This window comes from Muscardinus avellanarius (genome assembly GCF_963383645.1).
Source record: "Muscardinus avellanarius genome assembly, chromosome: X".
Taxonomy (NCBI): Eukaryota; Metazoa; Chordata; class Mammalia; order Rodentia; family Gliridae; genus Muscardinus; species Muscardinus avellanarius.
The window spans coordinates 29729075-29750518 of NC_137792.1; the positions used below are offsets into that span (position 1 = coordinate 29729075).

Here is a 21444-nt window from a genome sequence, read left to right on the forward strand (position 1 = left end):
AGGTATGATATATAATGCCTGAGATATTGTTTATATTCTCCTTTAGATTTTTCTATATGTTTCTATATTTTGTAACTTAACTTTGTATTTAGATAAATAACAAATCCTTTTTGGTCATTAATAAAACTGTGCTTTATATTAAATGTAACTAAACTGAAAACAATTGTTCATTCATAAAAATGTGCTTTAGATTGCGTGTAACTAAACTGGAAGTAATTGTATAAGCTAGGTATTGCTGCATCACAAATTATCTCAACATGTAATAGCTTAAGAAAATAATCTACTGCTATCTACTACATTTGATATAGGTCAGACATTTGGGTATTTCTTGGATGGTTACTTCTGGTTTTGAGTATTCTATAAAATCTCAGTCAAATGCCTGGCATATCTACAGTCATGGAAAGGTTTGACTAGGAAGGAAAGACAGGATTCCAAGATGGCTCACTCATATGCCTGATGAGATAGTTCTAAATACTGGTAATGACATCAGTTCATCTCCTACATAAGGAAAACAGCCACGAGGTGGTTTTCATGACCTCGATTCACGAGCATATAGAAGCTGTAATGTCTCTTATGACATAGCCTTTGAAGTCGCATATCATAAAATCCACATTTTCCCATAGAGTACAGGTTTGCCCTATTCAGTATTGAAAAGCACTAAATAAGAACATGAATATCAGCAGGGAATATCTTGGAGGTTAACATATAATTTTGTTAAGAAAAATAACAAAAAATTAACATAAGGTATAAAAAAACATTTGTGTTGTCTTAGTATAGGAAACTATTGAGTTTCACGCATCAACTCAAGTGATTAAAAGTGATAATTTCAGATAAATTACTGTAAAATATTAGGTAAATAAATGTGCATGCAAATATGCACATATGATATTAACTACTATTTTTGTTTCTTCAGGAAGCATTTTATTTTTGCTCCAAGTTTAAGAATTTTTACTCATGATAGAAAACCAACTATTTCAGATAATTGCCCACATAGCCATGCTTAGCTTCTGAATCTTAAATGTGTTAGACATATCAACTTATTTCTCTCCAATACTGACAATTATCCTCCCTTAACTGCAGGATCAGTCTTGACCTCCGATTTTAGGATCTGCCCTTGACTTAGGAAGCTCTTCACAACTGTCTTTAACACAGAGAGAGAATCATCATCAAAGGAGATGCAGTGGTCACTGTGCAAGGAACTTCTCCCCGATGCACACTCATAATGGTAGTTAAGGCAAAGATGACTACTAGAGTACTGTTCACATGGCCATTTTCAACAAGCAAGTTCATCAGGTTAGACATGAGGGGGGGAACCTCTCTTTTGCGGTGATGTAATGTATGTTTTTCATTTTAATGGAACACTTAATGTAGGGATTCAGGATGGAAGTAGTCATATTGAGGTCCTTCAGGAGTTGTGGTACTTTCAACAATTCCTTCTCTTACTTGATCCAGTTTGTTTTGTTTAGATGCAGCTGAATAGAGAGCAGCGGCATAGCTACCTTTGATGCCATACACCTGAACGGACAACCTCATAAGCTTGATAAAAGGCCTGCCCACTGATGTACTGAAGTATTCCACCTGCCTTAAGAGCCTGGAGGCTGCAGGGTCAGCCATCTTCTCCTGGCAGCTGCTAGCTACTATTTAAAGTGAACAATGAATGAATAAAGACTGTGGTAAAATAAATAAAACAAATAGTTAAATGGTAGGATTATGGACTTAATTTATTTAAAATCAATACAGAAGAGCCAGGCATGGTGGCACACACTTGTAATACCTGCGCTTGGAGCAGAATAGAAGACCCAGAAACAAATCTACACACTTACAGCCAATTGATTTTTGACAAAGGGGCCAAAAACATACACTGGTAAAAAGATAGCCTGTTCAAAGAATGGTGTTGACAAAACTGGTTAACCATATACAGAAGAATGGAAATACATCCCACTTTTGCATACTCCACAAGAGTCAATTAAAAATGCATCAAAGTCTTAGAAACTAGACCAGAGACTTTGAGGCTCCTTGAAGAGGGTATAGGTCCAAAACTGCAACACATAGGCACAGATAAAAACTTTCTCAACAAGACCCCATAGGCACAAGAAACTAAAATGCGAATCAATACATGGGACTGCATGAAACTAAAGAGTTTCTGTACAGCAAAGGAAACTGTCAAGAACCTCAATCGAGAGCCAACAGAATAGGAGAAGATTTTAGCCACCTATTCCTCCAATAGAATATACAGAGAACTCAAGAAACTCAACACTAAGAAAACAAATAACCCAATCAAAAAATGGGCAAGTGAATCAGACACTTCATGAAAGAAGAAATTCAAATGGTCAATAAATGCATGAAAAAAATGTTCAACATCATTAGCAATCAGAGAGATGCAAATCAAAACCACCTGAGATTTCACCCAACTCCAACTAAAATAGCCATCATTCAAAATACAAACAACAACAGATGCTGGTGAGGATGTGGAGAAGTGGGAACTCTGAAAATTTTTTGGTGGGACTGAAAATTAGTGCAACCACTTTGGAAAACAGTATGGAGGATCCTCAGAAGAATAGGAACGAACTTACCATATGATCCAGCAATGCCAGTTCTGGGTATCTACCCAAAAGAAAGGAAACCAAACTACCAAACTAATGCATCTGTATCTATGTTCATAGTTGCACAATTCCCCATTGCCAAACTATGGAAACAGCCAAGATGTCCATAAACAGATGAATGGATTACAAAACTGTGGAATATGTACACAATGGAATTTTACTCAGCCATAAAAACACAATTACATCATTTATAGGAAAATAGATGGAACTGGAGGACATTGTGCTAAGTGACATAAGTCAGTCACAAAATATAAAAAATTGGATGCTTTTTCTAATATGTGAAAGGTAGGGAGAAATCGGTAACAGTAGGAATTCTAGATGAAGAAGGATAGCCTATAGAGGAGCAAATAAGGTGACTTAACTGAGGGGATGGGGAGGGAGAAGTAGGAACCTCTCTAAAGCACATGATGTACTTAAACATACAAAAATTAATCACTTAGCCAAGCATGGGTTGGAGAGATGGGGAGGGGTTGGGGTGGGAATCGGGTAAGGGCTAATTGTGATGTGTACCTGTGGGTCTCCGCAAGTCTTTTATCCCATTAAGATGTATGACTACAATGCACCAATAAAAATAAAAATAATATAAATAAATAAAAATAAAAAATAAAGATAGAACTGGGCATTGAATTTACCAGGCAAGCACTTTACCACTGAGCTACATCTCTGCCCCAAGAAAATCTTATAAACATTAACGAAGAGACATAGCATAATGACAAATATGAAAAATTCAATATTAAATATGCTTCTGTGATGGTTAAGTGACATTAAGTTTGGAAATTTGAATGAAAATGTTAGAAGGCAATATGAACTATTCCCAAACCGTTCTACCACGTTTATTCCTTTATTTTACAATTATGAAATACTTTTGTTTCATCATTAAATTAAAATATTTACTGCATAAAGGTGAATGTGACAATGTCTTTACCCTCCAGACACCCATAATCAAGTAGTACAAGCAAACAATTGCAATAGAATATAATAAATCTCACATTTTAAAAACTGATGTAAATAAAGGGGTAATCTTCTTGATTAAAAGAGAAAAGTGAAGTCAAAATGATTTGAAAACTCAGAGCTATAATTTTTCCTCTATTATAAAAATGAACCTCAAGTCTAAGAACAAGTGTCATAAGAGATTAATTTGTTGCATTTGGTCACATGTATTTATATACATATGTTAAGCTCTTTTAGTTTTCAAGACATACTCTGTTTTCTTTGTGTAATAAAGATCTGTTTCAAGCAGAAACAGAAGGCAGTAATAACAGCTACACAATCAGAACTTATGTGCAATTAACTTCTCTATCAGAATGTAACACGATCTTAGCAATTCAGTTATCTATTACTCTTCTGAAGAAAAGATGCCTATTCCCTGATTTACTATAGATACTGAGTATCAAATGTGCCTTTCTGTTCCCTAATTGGAGGTTCCTGCTGCTCATGGATTGTACCACCCAATAGCTTCTCTACTATTAGCATAATTTGCCAGCCAATTCCTTTTCCTATCCTAGAACCTTTTGGCAATAGCTTGTTCTCATAACATAAAAGTATAGAAGCTAAAATATCAGACCGTTTTTACTGGCTATTGTGATCTTGAAATATGATTTATGACCTATGAAATATTGTGATCAAAGAGCTACATTTTTATTTATTTAATTTTAATTAATGTAACCTCTCAATATTTGCCTGTGGGCAGTGGCTACTATATAGGGAAGCACAACTTCATTCACTGGCATATCATGAGAGTGGCCCACAAAGAGAATGGTGTGGATGACTTAAACAAACCAGTTTAGTCAAGGATGCCAAATACAGCTGAAATTACCTACTCGCATTTTCAACTATACTAAAATCTCATGTAGCATAGAAAAGGACAGATTACATTTAAAAATAAATCAAGTTCTTTGTTACTGATTTCACACTTTTCTTTTACATGGTCAACCAAGAGAGCATCCACTGGTCATTTACATTTCCAGAAGTAAATGACAACTTAACAGCTGGCTCTAAATAGATTGGAGGTCATTTGAAACAACTAGAAACTAGACAGCCAATCTGCCTGTCTGGCATAAATTTATTGGGCAAAGTCTCAAAAGGTGCACTTTATCTGCAGGATTTTATATATTCTTCTCAATGTCAGGTTGAATTATACTTCTATATATTAAGTAAATCTACTTTTAACTGCATAAAGAAAATGGAATGATTTAGAATTTTGAGCAAAGTGATAGATTTTTCCATCTGCAGCATTGTGAACAAAAACAATGAAGGTTTTTGTTAATTTATTAATTTATTTTTATTTGTGACCTGATGTACAATTCTCTCAAATGCCTCTAAGTAATATTTTTTGGGAGAAGAGCATATAAACTTTTTAAATTTAAATTTTATTTTAAATTTAATTTTTACTAAGATAGTTATAGATTTACATGCAATTGTAAGAAATAAATGTGTACAATTTTCCAATTTTAAAGCCTTGGTGCCACCAAAACATTTACATGTTTCCTTTAATGATTGCTTGTTACAAAACCACACATTAATATCATTACCAGAATCTTGATATTAATGTAAGAAATGTGTATTATTTCGATTTTTAGCTATACTAGTACTGGGGTGTGTGTGTGTGTGTGTGTGTGTGTGTGTAATTGTATACAATTTTTTCGCTTTTGTAGGTTCATATTCATGTTCAGGTTAATCAGTCAAGATAATTACTTCAACATAAGAAATCCTTAAATTTCCCTTTTATAGAACACACTCAGCTCTCTTTTTTCTCACTCATGACTAACGACTTATATGTCCTCCATTTTCAAGATATTGTCATTTTAAAAATATAAAGGATGAACATGCATTATGTGATCTTTTGAAAAAAATAACATTTTTACTAATCATATAATTCTTTGGGGATTCAGCTATATTTTTGTATGTATTCATCATTCATTATTTTCACTGCTGAACATTTTTTATGTATGGATACATTACTGGTTAACTATTCATCTGTTGAAGAATACTGGACTATTTTCATGTTTTGGCTATATGAATAAAGTTGCTATTTGTAATGTTCAAATTCTGTATAAAAATAAGCTGTTTCTCTAGGATGAATGCCCACTGCTACAAGCGGTGTGCTATATGGTAATTATATATTTAGTTTAAAAAGAAAATGTGAAATTATTTTTCACAATGGTTCTAAAATCTTATTCTTAGCAGAAATTTATGAAAGACATAGTAGTTCCCATATCCTCAAGAGCAGTTGATGTTATTTATTTTACTTTAGCGAATAACATTTTAGTATTTTCTTATCAACTAGCTTACAATCACATATATTTCCCATCTCAGCAAATACTTGATGTAGTTATAACTTAATACTGTTTGGATCGACAATCTGATTTTATGTTTATATCTCAATAAATAATATTCACTTTTATTCTAAGAGCATGCTGTTAATTTTAACTTATGTGATTATATTTTTTATTTTTAGTTTGCTTCTATTGTGCCTAATACTAATTACCATACATTCTTTTCCTATTCCAATAAGTTCAAATTGTTTAAATTACTTCTCAACACATACTAACTCATAAAGTATTTTATTGCTTCAAATTTCTAGAATCATTTCTCCTTTATTCCATATATATATGTGGCACAAAAACCTCTGCCTAATGCTGGAGCAATACTAGAGGTCCTTTTCGTGGGCTCTGGCCTGGAATAGAGGTATTTGGTTTCTGCTTACTGTTGGGTCCAGCACTCAGTTCTAATGCAAATTCCTTGGCAAGCTTTAATGCCCTGTTCCTTCAGCAGGTGAAGTCTTACTCCCGACTCTGCTGTCCATGGATGAAGAAAGGTGAGTGGGACAATCAATCACTTAGCCACCTGACTAACATAGTTCCAGAAGCTCAATCTGCAGGTTCTGTCCTGGGGCAGCAGTTGTAGGCTTCTGCCTGGCACTGGGTTTTGACATGGTGGGCCTGGTATTGAGTTTCAAGTATAAGGTCTGAATTTCAATCTTTCTCTAATCTTCAAGTGAGAGGTTATCTCCCTCCATGCTGCTTGGAGTTAGATAAGGGGTTCCATAGGCAACTTTTTCCCTCCTGCCTCCTTCAATGAGTCTTTCCGAATCATTATATTAGAGCTAAATGCTATGATTTCTTTCTTTCTTTCTTTCTTTTTGGGGGGGAGGGTTGGTACTGGGGGGTGGAACCCAGAGGCTTTCTACCTCCGAGATATACTCCCAGACCTTTTTTATATTTTATTTGGAAACAGGGTCTCACTAAGTTGCTGAAAGACTCACTAAGTAGCCGAGGCTGGATTTGAACTTGTGCGATCCTCCTGTCTCAGCCTCCCAAGCATGGGGATTACAAGCATGCGCCACCATGCCCGGCTAAAATGCTATGATTTCTTATCTGGCTTCCTTACGTATTGTAAAAGTGTTCTGGTGTGTAAACAGAATTTCAAATTGGTATGTCTGGATAGATGGTTGCTGGGACATCTTACTCAGCCACCATCTTGCTCTGCCTACAATTGTGATAATATTATGTTTCATTTTTCCAACCTTAAAGTAATTGCATTATCATGTACTGTTGAAAATTTTTGCTAGAAACAGTTTACCCTTTTATAAAAAGACTTTATATGGTCATTATTTGACAAGAAAAGTTAGAAAAGGGAATTTAGAAGCAAATGTGATAAAACTTTGAAAGATGATGCAGATGTTTTTAATGTATCTTTTCCTAAGAGTCTACATGTACTAAGCATCACTACAATTGTTTTTAATTATTGATAGCAAAATTTCACGAAATTTGACAATATTCCTTTATATTTAGGGCTGCTTACTAATTTCCCTTTTCTTTTAGAAAGTGAAGTAATGATACCTTTATCAACTTGGTACTATGAGAATCTTATAAAACTCTTAATAGGAAGTTTTCATGAATGTATTTAGGTCATGAAAGATAACTGGTTGGCAGGTGGAGAGGGAATATTTTCAGAGTGAACATCATGTGCAATAGCAAGGAGTAAAAAAAGTAACTGATATATTTGGAAACTCTGGGATCATAGCAAAGGAAGAATGAGCAAAGTTGTAGGGATTGGGCAGTGTCAATTTGAGCCAGCTGAAAAAGTCCTCATTTAGCAATGAAGATGTTTGATTACTATATCCTGAGCTACACTTTCATTTTACAAATGATTTTCATACCTTGAGTAGTTAACAAAGTTCCTAAAACCTTTCTACTCAGTGTGTGATCCCTGGACCAGCAGCATTGAAATTATCTGAGGACTTGTTATAAATACAGATTCTTAGCCCCTGCTCCATATATATGGAAACAGAAACTGCATTTTAACAAAAGACTCAAAGAATTGCTTTAAATTGTGTGTGTGTGTGTGTGTGTGTGTGTGTTTAGAAAGTAATATGTATCACAATATACTGTTATGTCATTTTTTATTTAATATTGTATAATGAACGTCTTTACATGACAAAACACATAAATATACATAATTATTCATTATGGAAAGACCATAAGTTATTTCACCCAAAATAATTTGTTGGTTTTCATATTAACCAAATGTTTTATATTGTAAGCGATGCTTATTGTGAAATGCTGGCCTAAAGACCACTGAGCAGGACATGCCGGGACCCTGACTCTGTTTCTCCTTTAACCCTCCGTTTCTTTTACACCTGATGCCTTAATTGACCCTGTGGGCACGTCAATTTCACTGATCTAAAGAGAGGTTCAGGAAAATGCCCACCACAACAAACACCATCTTGAAACCATGCCAAGCTGCCAAGCTATGAAGAGTAAGCTGCTTCTGGAGTTTGGGCAGTCATGAAGTATTTCCCAGATACTTTTGTGACACCTGTGACCTGCTACTCTTGAGCCCCCTCCCCCCACCCGGACCTGCAGCTTTAATTGCCAGGAAGAACTCACACTCTGCGAGCCAATAAAAAGGCCAGCCTAGAGCGCTTGTGCTAGGGTTCCAGCAAGCACAGCGTCAAATCATTGCCTAGTGATAGTTGCCTAGGGAAGGCAGCACAAACTTCTCCCAGGCCAGTGAAGTCCGCAACTACTTGTCAGCTACCTAGAAGGCAGCCATGGACACTGAGAGAGGTTCTCTCATTCCCTGGGACGCAGACAGCCCGAAAAGAGACATTCAGCTGCGGGTTACTCCTTCAGAGCTGAAGTTTCTAAATGCGATGGCTGGGAGAGTGTACCGCCTCCAGTTAACTATACACAATCTCGGCCGCTGGAACCAGAAGATAAGGTTTCAGGAGCCGGTCAAACCACAGGTGACAACATTAAGGGAAGCTGGAAGCTGAGCTTCTGGAAGGCGGGGGCCCTGTAAACGGGGGTCTTTCCTTTTGTCCCAGGGTGTGGGCACTGGGCTCCCAAGGAAAGGATTGGATTTCCCGGGATTGTGTGTGTTTCTTTCATTTTGTTTCATTTTCCCTTTTGAAATTGTAATGTGATGAGGGCAGAGTTGAGATCTAAAACCTCTCTATTTCTTCATCTGGAATTTGGGAAGGAATTCTGTGACTTTCTGCTTGTAAAAATCACAAATCAGTGCACTTTAACCAAACCATTCTGTAGTTGCCTTAAGCACAAAAGTCACTGAATTTCTCAGTAACTGTGGAATTCGTAGAAAGTTTTTATTTCACTTTTTTTTTTTTTTTTTTTTTTTTTTTTTTGGTGATACTGGGGTTCCTGGAAGCCCTTCTATCTCCGGACTACATTCCCAGACCTATTTTTACATTTTTATTTGGAAACAGGGTCTCCTAAGCCAGCGCGCGCGCGCGGCTGGCTTCGAACCTGCGCAATCCTCCTGTCTCTGCCTCCCAAGCGCGGGGATTACAAGCGTGCGCCACCACGCCCGGCTTTATTTCACATTTTAACAAACATTTGTTGAGCATATAGTATGTAACAGGAGTAAGTGTGAGGAATAGTGGCCGGGAAAACCCCTGTTCTCATAAGATCTAGGAGGTAATGGGAATACAGATCTATCATCTAAATTAATGATCTGAGAGTCTAACTTTATCTTCTAAATTCTTATTTTTCAAAAATTTCTCTCTTAGTTATTTCAAATAATGTATGTGAAAGGATGGCTATCATTCAGGAGACTTGATACAGGAAATGTGATAAGATTTGATATTTAAGTGATAAATTACTGAAAATGTCAGGAGATATTCCTAATAGCAAATCATATTGAATGCATCTGCATTTACATATACAGAGTGTAAAGACATCCATATTTTTTGTTGATTTTTTTTGGGCATTGAACTCAGGGACATTCTACTTCTGAACTATATCCCCAGCCCTACTTTAAAAAAAAAAAAAAACTTTTTATTATGAAGCAGTATCTCAGTAAGTTGTGGAGGACCTCACTAAGTTGCTGAGGCTGGCCACCCTGTCTCAGCTTCTCAAATACTGGGATTACAAGTGTTTGAAACCATAGTCTGCTCACAAATATTTAATTAGAATTACATATATTTGTCTGCACATATATAAGAAAACCTATGTTAGTGATTAGGGGAACAATGAGAAAATGGATTTATATCCAATTTTCCATATTTTTTGGTACTGGATATTGAATCCGGGGACATTTCACCTACCAATTGAATGTATGCCTGAGAATACTTTCTTTTGAAAATCAAGCAGACAGTGAATCTTGGATATGAAAAAACACTAGTTTATGAATATTCAGAAAAATCTTGCAATGATAGTTTATGTGCATTAAGAAGAAAAATGATAAAATTTGTATTATTTAGGTTTGTATCTAGAATTGTAATGGAAACATGTCAGATCACAAGTCTTGCCACTAACAAAATGATAGACATTCTTACTAGTTAGAAAACAATATTGGTTGGAATTTCTTCTGCTACAAGACTATGATATGCACTTCTGATCTTTCAGAGGCTAAATGGAATTAGAACAGAAACATATTAAGGAAAATGTATTTCCTATCTTGGGGGAATAAGAACAAGTAAAAGCAAGGTGCTATGTAAAGAGCATTGCAACATAGCTATTAAAAATTTTTAGAAAACTATTCTTTTAAGTTAAAGATGTGCAAGCCGGGTGTAGTGTTGCATGCTTATAATCTCAGTACTTGGGAGGCTGAGACAGGAGGATCACAGGTTTGTGGGCAGCCTCAGGCACTTAATGAGGCCCTCCACAACTTAGTGAGACCCTGTTTCAAAATAAAGAACAAAAAAAGGGGTGTAGTTCTGCCGGGGTCTAGCCCTAGCAGAGTTGAGGTTTGTGTGAAGGTGAGGGGAAACCGAGGTCAATGAGAGAAGACCACACGAATTTAGATTCAAACTTCTTTGTTTTATTCAGGATTTGTTATAACTTTTATATTTTTTTATTGGGAGAAAAGCAAGTGCATAGTCATGCAAGCAGGATTTTCAAGGACAGGAAATGTTATTATTTATATACATCAGGGCGGGGTGTCAGACATTTAATTAATTATAATATGCTTTGTCTCACTTCATAAAGCTGACTCAAACCTAATCTGATACAGTGGCTCAAACTAAGGTCAGTTTGAACTTAATATTTGGCCCAATATCTTTATCTTTGGGAAAAGATCTTTGCTGTCTGAGTCTCTAACAAGCCACTGCCCATCAGTTTTAGTTATAATGTTTATACATAAAATTCCAATTATACATATTAATCTAAATAATCCTAAAATAATTTTTTGAAGAAAGGAATGCTAGACATACTTCATGGGGGATCTACACTGTTGCGGATCCCCTGATCGAGCTTTCTCAAGATCTGCATGAAGATGCTGTGGCATAGTTCCAAGGAAAAATGCCCTGGGATTCAATCCCCAGTACTGCAAAAAAAAAAAAAAAAAAAAAAAAAAAAAAAAAGACAGATGTACAGTCCTGGATGAGGTTGTATTCCTCATGGAGTATATTTTCACAAACTAAAATGGCTATGATGTCACTAAGAAATATATCTTATGGAACCACCATAATATATGTGATTTGTTGTATGAAATATTATATAGAATATGACTATGTTTGTTGTATGCCTTTGCATTGACCCTATGTAGTAAGTATCCATTCTCTACCTTATATAGTGCTGTATATCATCAATAGTGGGTTGCTGAAAGAAAAGTAAGACACAGTTCTAATTTTTTCAAAACATAGAGTTTATGGTTCTCTACTTAAATTTCAGTGTCATCCTTCAATCTTATTGATGCTATCCATCTAATATTTTCTTAATTTGTGTGTCCTTTAATTGGGTCAAGACAATCTTACTCAGTTGTCCACACTACCCTGTAGCTCAGGATTCCTTTTTTCTTGACTTGCATTTTCATTTCCCACATCTGCAAGAATTCCTCCATTTCCAAATCCCATCATCTTTCAAGGTCAATGAAGGGTTTCATATTTTCTAAGAAATCTTATATTGCTTCAAATTATTTCTACTGCTGCATTTCCTGTCATTCTTTATACTTTGGACTTGTACCCAGTGACTCTTGGAAAATGTTAGTTTTGCCTAAATGGTCAGTTCATAACTTGATAATAAGGTACAAGGCATACAGCATTAGAATTCCTGAATACTTATTTTTAATTTTATCCCTTTGTTAATGATCAAGGGTGGAGGAGGAAGTTATTAAGTTTTAGAGTCAGATAAATATGTATTTTATTTCTTTTTTATTTTATTGGTGCATTATAGTCTCACATCATAATGTGGATTATATTGACAATGGCATGTATTCACACAGTACTGGGTGACCTTTCCCCACCCTGCTTCCCATTTTCTCTCCCTCCCAACAATGAATATCCAGGTTGACCATGCTACATTCACAAGTATACACATATTCAAATGTAGCTTTTCCAATAATTAATCTCAACCTTCTTCCTCTCCTAACCCTTCTTTCAGGCTTTGCTGAAGTTTCCCCTTCATTATTAGTCCCTCTTGTATCCCCAATACTCCCTAGTATGGGCATAATAGAGAAAATATATGTCCCTTCTCTTTCTGTGCTTGGCTAATTTCACTTAACACAGTGTTCTCCACGTTTTTCCATCTTCTTGTGAATTATATGATTTTTCTTCCTTATTGCTGAGTAGAATTCCATTGTGTATAGTTCCCATAAGTTTGAAATCCATTCATCTGTTGATGGAGACCTAGGTTGGTTCCATATTTTGGCTATGACGAATTGTGCTGCTATAAACATGGGTATGCATATGTCACTGTAGTTATTTGATTTCAACCCTTTTGGAAAGATACCCAGGAGTGGTATAGCCAGATCATATGATAGATTCATTCCCAGTTTTCTAAGGAATCGCCACACTGATCTCCATAGCGGCTGAACTAGTTTGTACTCCCACCAACAGTGTAAAAGAGTTCCTATTTCCCCATATCCTCACCAACATTTTTTGTTATTTGACTTCTTTATGCTTGCCACTCTGATTGGGGTTAGATGGATTCTCAGGTAGTTTTGATTTGTATCTCCTTGGTGGCTAATGATATTGAATATTTTTTCATGTATCTATTGGCCATTTGTATCTCTTCTTTTGTGAAGTATCTATTCAATTCAGTTGCCCATTTTTTATTTTTTAGTTTTATGTGGATCAAATAGAAAATGGCATACATTCAGACTGTGTTTGGTGCCCTCTCTCCCCTACTTACCTTTTCTCCCCTCCCAACAATGAGTATCCATGTTAACAATGCTAAATTCATAATTTTATACATATTCAGATATAGCTCTTCTATTAATCAACCTCAGCCTTCTTCATCTCCTATCCTTCAATTTCATCTTTGTTGAGGTTTTCCCTCCATTATCTAGAGTCCCTCTGGTATTTCTAATAGTCCCTAGTTTGAGCATATTAGAGAAAACATATGTCCCTTCTCTTTCTGTGCTTGGCTAATCTCAATTAGCCCATTTTATAATTGGGTTATTTGTTTTGCAAGAGTAGAGTCTTTTGTGCTCTTTGTATATTCTGAATATTGGCCCTCTATCAGAGTGGTAGCTGGTAAAAATCTCCCATTCTGTAGGCTTTCTCTTTAGATTATTGATGGTTCCCTTTGATGAGCAGAAACTTTTTAGTTTGATGCCATCCCACATGTTAATCCTTGAGGTATCTTTATTTGGTTTTGGTGTAATGTGATACTGGCCTTGTAAAAGGGAGTTTAGAATTCCATCTCTTTCAATTTCCCGGAACAAGTTGTGAAATATTGTTATTAGTTCTTCTCTGAAAGTTTTGTAGAATTCAGCTGGGAATCTATCTGGGCCTGGACTTTTTTTTTTTTTTTGGTGGGACTGGGGTTCCTGGAAACCCTTCTACCTCCAAGCTACACTCCCAGACACCTATTTTTTATATTTTTTATTTGGAAACAGAGTCTCTTAAGCCAGCAAGGCTGGCTTTGAACCTGAACGATCCTCCTGTCTCCGCCTCCCAAGTGCGGGGATTACAAGCATGCGCCATCATGCCCGGTTCTGGCCTTTTTTTTTTATGACAGAATTTATATTGCTGTTTCTGTTTCTTTGAGTGCTATTGCTTGGTTTAGGCTTGCTATGTCCTCTTGGCTCAATTTAGGTAGGTTATATGTGCTTAGAAATCTATTGATTTCTTACATGTTTTCCAGTCTATTGGAGTATAAATTTTCAAAATAGTTTCTGACAGTCCTTTGAATTTCTCCACTGTCTGTGCTGATATCTCCTTTTTCATTTCTAGTTTTAATGATTTGAGTTGATTCTCTCTTTCTTTTGGTTAGGTTATCTAGGTGTTTGTCAATCTTATTAATCTTTTCAAAGAACCAGCTTTTTGTTTTGTTGACCCTTTGTATTGTTTTTTATTTTCTATTTCATTTATTTCTGCTCTGATTTTAATTATTTCCAAACTACTTCTACGAGGCCAGTATCACATTAATTTTGACCAAATAAAGATACCTCAAGTAAAGAAAATTACAGACCAATATATCTGATGAACATAGATGCAAAAATTCTAAACAAAATAATAGCTATACACATTCAAAACCATATCAAGAGAATTGTACTCCACAACCAAATTGTTTTCATCCCAGAAAAGCAAGGCTATTTTGACATATGCAAATCAATATATGTTATTAGCCACATAAATAGAACTGAAAACAAGAAACACATGATCATATCAATAGATGCTGAAAAGGCATTTTACAAAATTCAACATCCATTCATGTTAAAAACACTGTAGAAATTTGCTCTTTACACAGCAACAAGACAATAGAAGGATATCATAGGAGTTTAAATAAGAAAAGAATTAAAATTATACTTGTTTGCAGACTACATAATCCTATATATAGAAGACCTAAAATACTTATCCATATGACTACTGGAGCTTATTAACCAATTTAGCAAAGTGCCAGAATACAAAATCAATCTAAAGAAATCAGTTGCTTTTCTATATTCCAACAATGAATCCACAATGAAAGAAATAAAGAAAATTCCATTCATAAGAACCCCAAAACCAATAAAATACCTAGGAATAAATCTAACCAAAGTTGTAAAATACCTCTACAATGAAAACTCTAAAACATTAAATAAAGAAATTGAGGAATACCTTGGAATATGGAAAGATCTCCATTTCTCATGGATAGACAGAATAAATATCATCAAAAGGGCCATTCTGCCAGAAGCAATCTACAGATTCAATGTAATTCCTATCAAAATACCAATGACATTCTTCTTGGACTTAGAAAAATTAGTCATGCATTTCATATGGAAAAATATGTATTTTTTAATCCTCACTACCCAGGTGACTTTATATATTAGTCATACTCTACAGTAATAGTCATCTATATGCTGAGAGCATTAATACAGATTAATACAACTTTAGAAGCACATTAGGTGAGATGATAGATGTAGAATGCTTGTCAAACCATCACCGATAAGCAGATATCAGTTCTTTTCTACCTTCATATTTTCCTGGAGCTAGCAATGTTTTACTAGAAGAAAAGTGTTCTTTTTTCCTCTTTGACTTATTACTTTTTTATATTTCCTCCCATTTTTGAAGCTCATGTTACCTTGGAGAACATATATGAAATACTATATATACTGTGTATATAAAATGCATAGACATATATGTATATGTGTGTGTGTGATTGTGTGTGTGTGTGTGTGTGTGTGTGTGTGTGTGTGTATGCTTGCAGGAGTAAGTTCTTGTGGTCTACTGCTCAATGACGTAACTATATAGTTAATGATAATGCATTGTGCATTTTAAAATTGCTAAAAGAGGATTATAAATTTTCTCACTACATAAAAAGAAATATGAGGTGATCCATGTACCAATTAGACTTGTTTGTTCATTTTATAATGTATACATATTTAGGAAAATCACAATGTAATCCATAGGCATATGCAAGTATTACTTCACAATTAGAAATTAAATTTAAACTGGATATAGTGATGCATGCCTGTAATCCCAGTACTTGGAGACAGAAGCAGGAGGATGGTACGTTTGGGGACAGTACAGTAACTTTAAAAGACCCTCTTGCAAAATAAAAAATATAAAGGGCCTCGCGTGGTGGCACATGCTTGTGACCCCAGCATTTGGGAAGTGGAGACTAGAGAATCGATGTTCTCAGACAGCCTCAGTTACTTAGTAGGCTCTTCACAACTCAGTGAGACCCTGTTTCAAAAATAAAAAGACTAAAAACTAGGGCTGGGGGTGTATCTTGGAGGTATAGTGCCCCTAGGTTCCATCCCTGTACCACAAAAATAAATAAATAAATAGGGATGGGAATATAGTTCATTAGTAGAATGCCCTTGGGTTCAATCTCTGGTACCACAAAAAAATATGTATGTATGTATGTATGTATGTATGTATATATATATATATATATATATATATATATATATATATATATATATGCTTTTAGGGTAGGAATAAGGCCTATATGTTGATAATAATGTGCATCCTAACTGCAGTTACTGCAGTTGCTCCCATTACTTTCCTTTTTTTTAGTATTTGTGGTGCTATGGATTGAACCCAGGGACATCCAACCTCTAAGCTATATCCCAGCCCTATTTTATTTATTTTTTTATTTTGAAATAGGCTCTCACTAAGTTGTGGAGGGCCTCACTAAGTTGTTGCTGGCTGTGATACTGTGATCCTTCTGTCTCAACCTCCCAAGTACTGGAATTGTAAGGCAGTGCTACCATACCTGCCTAAAGTACTTTCTTTTAAGATGTATAATTTGGCAACAGGGAATGCAGCTCAGTTATAGAGCAATTACCTGCCACATTCAAGGCATTGGGTTCATTTTCCAGCAAAATACATACAAACTTGTTCTCTCTCTCTCTCTCTCTCTCTCTCTCTCTCTCTCTCACACACACACACACACACACACACACACACACACACACACACACGTATAATTTGATTCTCTTTTTTTTCCCCACTGAAGTTCAAACTGATGTTGACCAGCCTGGATAAGGAACTTGCTTCTGGCCTTCAGATGACAGCGATGGTAGAATATCATCCTGATAAAAATGAAGATATGTTTGACCAAATGCTTATTTCAATAGGAAATAAAACGATAGAAGTTCCTCTAATTGGGTATGTAATCTTTGTATTTCTATTTCATGCTGACATTTTGAATACTTTTCAGAAAATAAGGGTCAAGGAAGCAAAGTGCCTATAACCCCCATACTTGGGAGACTGAGACAGGAAGATCACAGATTCCGCATCAGCTGTTTGTGGTAACTTATCAATACTTTGTTTCAAAATAAAAAATAAAATAGGTGTGGGTGTAGCTCAGAGGTAGGACTCCTCTAGGTATTATGTTCAATATCACACACAGGAAAAAAAGCAATGTACACACACACACACACACACACACACACACACACACACCAGTACTTGGGGGGCTGAGACAGACAAAAAAGGAAGTCCTATTTTGTTTGTTCCTTTGGGATTGTTCCACCAATCCTGGAGTTCTAAATCAGTCAGTTTCAAATGTATTTTATGATTCTTCTTTCCTTGTCTTTTTTTTCTAGGATTTATACTTATTTTTAATAGAGAGTAACATGGAAAATCAGGTTTATGAAATCATGTCCAGAATAGAAGTTTATAGTTGTTACTGTACATTAGATTATAAATATTTTAAGTCCAAAGGAATTGTTTTATTCTTTCTCTTTAATACTATATGTTTGCTAAATATTTTGAGTGAAATTGGTTTAACTGTATTTATAAAAGTTATGAATAGAATATGAATAAACTAGTGTAGTTTATCTTTTATTTAAAACCCTCTGTGTATATGGATCAGATTATAATGCTCCTTTTATTTATTATGGAATGACTTATGAGAAAGGAGAAAGACAACTCATAGAAAAATTACTTGTTTTATTTATACCTTTCCATAAATCATTCTGGACTTCCAAAACAGCTCTTGCAAATAGCTGATATAATTAGTAATTTTCAGCACTTTTTCCTCATGTTATCACTACAAACAGTCTTTTCATTTTTCATTTTAAATATCTAAGATTTTCATCGTGAATTTCTCTGGGGTACTGATGATCAAAATCAGAGTCATTCTACCTCTGACCTACATCCCAACCCTTTTTAATTTTATGTTTTGTTTTCAAACAAGAACTTGCTTGAATGACAACTATCTTGTTACACTGCTGAGGCTGTACTCAAAACTGTGAACCTTCTGTCACAGCCTCCCATAGTCATGCACCGTGCCAAGAATCATCATGAATCTGGATAGTTGAAAAAATATTGCTGAGTGTGGTGGCACACATTTGTAATACCAGTACCTGGGAGGCTGAGACAAGAGGATTGCAGGTTCTTGGGTTCTCGGCCAGCTTCAGCTACGTAGAGAGGCTTTCTGCAACTTAGTGTGTAGCTCGGAGGTAGAATGCCCCTGGGTTCAATTACTAGTACCACACACATACATAATCAATATATGTATAATTGGTTTTATATACTAAATATTACTATTTCAAAATAAGACAGTCACATAACTTTTTAAAATATATCCATCAGAACAAGTGGTGCACACCTGTAATCTCAGCTATTTAGGAGGCTGAGTCAGGCAGATCACAAATTTGTAGCCAACTTGGGGAACTTAGTAAGACCCTGTTTTTTATTTTATTTTGATTTTATTTTTAATTTTCATGTGGAACTAATTAAAAATGGCATACATTCAGACTGTACTTGGTGCCCTCTCTCCTCCCACTTACCTATACCCCCTCCCAACAATGAGTGTCCAGGTTAACCACGCTATATTCATACTTTTACACATATTCAGATGTAGCTCTTCCATTAATCAACCTCAGCCTTCTTCCTCTCCTATCCTTCCATTCTAGCTTTGCTGAGGTTTCCCCTCTATTGTCTGGAGTCCCTCTGGTGTTCCTAATACTCCCTAGTTTGGGCATATTAGAGAAAACATATGTCCCTTCTCGTTCTGTGCTTGGCTGATCTCACTTAACATAATGTTCTCCAGGTTTTTTCATCTTCTTGCAAATGACATGATTTTGTTCTTTTTTATAGCTTAGTAGAATTCCAGTGTGTATATTTTCCATAATTTTGAAATCCATTCATCTGTTGATGGAGAACTAGGTTGGTTCCAAATTTTGGCTATTACGAACTGTGCTGCTATAAACATGGGTATGCATATGTTACTGTAGTTCTCTAATTTCAACCCCTTTGGACAAATACCCACGGTGTATAGCTGGATCATATAATGGATCTATACCCAGTTTTATAAGGAATCTCCACACTGATCTCCATGGTGACTGAACTAGTTTTCACTCCCACTAACAGTGTAAAAGAGTTTCCCTTTCTCCACATCCTTGCCAGCATTTGTTGTTATTTGATTTCTTTATGTTTTCCACTCTGACTGGGTGGGGTTAGATGGAATCTCAGCTGAGTTTTCATTTGCATCTCCCTGATGGCTAACGATGTTGAACATCTTTTCATGTATCTGTGGACTGTACTAGTATTGGGAAGAGGTTTCTGTGCCAGTATGGGGAATGACCTAGGAAGATTTGGGAAAGCTCTAATTATTAATATATTTCAAAAGAAATAATTGGTATATTTCAAAATAGTTGTTTCAAAATGGAGGCAGGCATGGATAAAGAAAGGACTTGGTTTCTGCCTAACAACAGGCAGCTATTCCAGTGTAAATTAACCTAGCTCAAAGTACTTAACAAGTCAATAGAGGAGAGCTAGGGCTTCCTCTTTCTAAAGACAGATCTACATGATCTAGGGGGGATGGGGCAGGGTTTGACCTTGCCCTTTATGAAAGGAGACACCTTAGCACATCTTGCTAGGGGAGGTACCTTACAGGGATGTTTACTTCAGAGTCATGCAAACAAGATGGAGGTCATGGGTATAAAAGGCCAAGTCCACGTGTAAGCCCTTGGGTGTACTCATTCGAGTCATCCCTTCATGCCATCTTGGCATGGGGCTGTATTTCTATTTTCTGTATTTCTATCTTTCTAATAAACTTCTTTAAATCTTTAGCAGCTGTCCAAGCGATGAATACTTATTCTTAGTTTAGGACAAGAATCCATGGTTTTTCTGTTTGTCTGTGTGTGTGGTGGTGATGGGGGGGATTGCTTCTCCACACACACACCACGCACCCCCCCCCCGCAACAGTTTCAAAATGTATTAATGTACCAGTAGTGGGAAAGATTTCCAATTGTGAAAATATATCTTTGGTAGCAAAGAAAGCCAGGAGTGTCAGGGAGAAAGGTCTTTTTATATTTCTAAAGAGAAGTAAAGAAATCCAGGAGCCAGAGAAAAGGGTTCTTTACATTTCTAAAGAAAGACAAACTGCATCAAGGATGGGAGGAAATCCCAGATCCCAGATAAGCAATGTAACACATTTGGGGAGTACAACAAAATGTGTGGGGGTCTGCCCAGAGACAGGGCTGCCCCTCCTGCCTCCAGGGTGATCTAGCTGGGATAGAGACAGCAGAAAACTGGGCTAGAGATAGGGCAGCATATCTACATATCAAAGGACCTACCACAGACTTGGTTAAGATAAGAACACTCAGCATGCAGAGGTCTTTGGGTGTCTTTTGGCTGGAGTCGCCCCCCCCATGCCAGAAATGGCATGCGGCTGTGTCTTCTGTATTTCTATCTTTTTAATAAACTTCTTGAAATCTTCAGCAACTGTCAGAGCTATGTATACCTATCTTTAGCTCAGGAAAAGAAGTTGTGGTTTTTCTGTTTATGTGGTTGTGTTGGGGGAATTATTTCTCCCCTCACACACCAAACATATTTCACCGTAACATATTTGGCACCCATGCGGGGCTGACTTTATTTATTTTGGGTCAGACCACTATGTCACTCTGTAGCGTGGTGCTTTACTCTAAGCTCTAGCTTTCCCTCTTTCTAAGGGCGCCAAACAGTATCATTGACCATTTGTATCTCTTCTTTTTTGAAGTGTCTATTCAGTTTAGTTGACCATTTCTTGATTGAGTTATTTGTTTTGCTAGTTTAGAGTCTTTTGAGCTCTTTGTATATTCTGGATATTAGCCCTCTATCAGAGTGGTGGCTGGTAAGGATCTTCTCCCATTCTGCAGGCTTTCTCTTTAGGTTCTTGATGGTTCCCTTTGATAAGAAGAAACTTTTTATTTTGATGCCATCCCACTTGTTTGCTTTAATTTCCTGTGCTTTGGAAGTCTTGTTGAGAAAGTTACTGCCTGTGCTTATATGTTGTAGTGTTGAGCCTATGCCCTCCTCTAATAACGTCATAGTATCTGATCTAATTTCTAAGTGTTTGATCCAACTTAGCATGACCCTGTTTTAAAAAGGGGGTGGGCTGCAAATTCAAGTAGCTCAAAAACGCATATCAATAAAAATGGAAAAGCCATAGTAATCTTTTAGTAGTTAAAAAATTTACGCCATTATTTACCCTTGAATTTTGTAGTCCCATTAATT

The 21444-nt window shown here is 36.0% G+C and overlaps 1 protein-coding gene and 1 pseudogene across 2 annotated transcripts in view; one reads left to right on the forward strand and one right to left on the reverse strand.

Moving 5' to 3' along the window:
- Window positions 1–974: 974 nt before the first annotated feature.
- On the reverse strand, window positions 975–1614 carry LOC308278835 (ATP synthase subunit O, mitochondrial-like; annotated as a pseudogene). Its single transcript has one exon. The product of its transcript is annotated as an ATP synthase subunit O, mitochondrial-like (transcript).
- A 7044-nt stretch (window positions 1615–8658) lies between these two features.
- Window positions 8659–21444, forward strand: part of CFAP47 (cilia and flagella associated protein 47) — a gene marked incomplete at both ends in the record, with an annotated part of 367798 nt that continues 355012 nt past the window's right edge. The window contains 2 exons of the mRNA XM_080718845.1: window positions 8659–8853; window positions 16955–17106. Coding sequence (XP_080574971.1) covers window positions 8659–8853; window positions 16955–17106 — 347 coding nt within the window. The remainder of the gene's footprint in view (window positions 8854–16954; window positions 17107–21444) is intronic.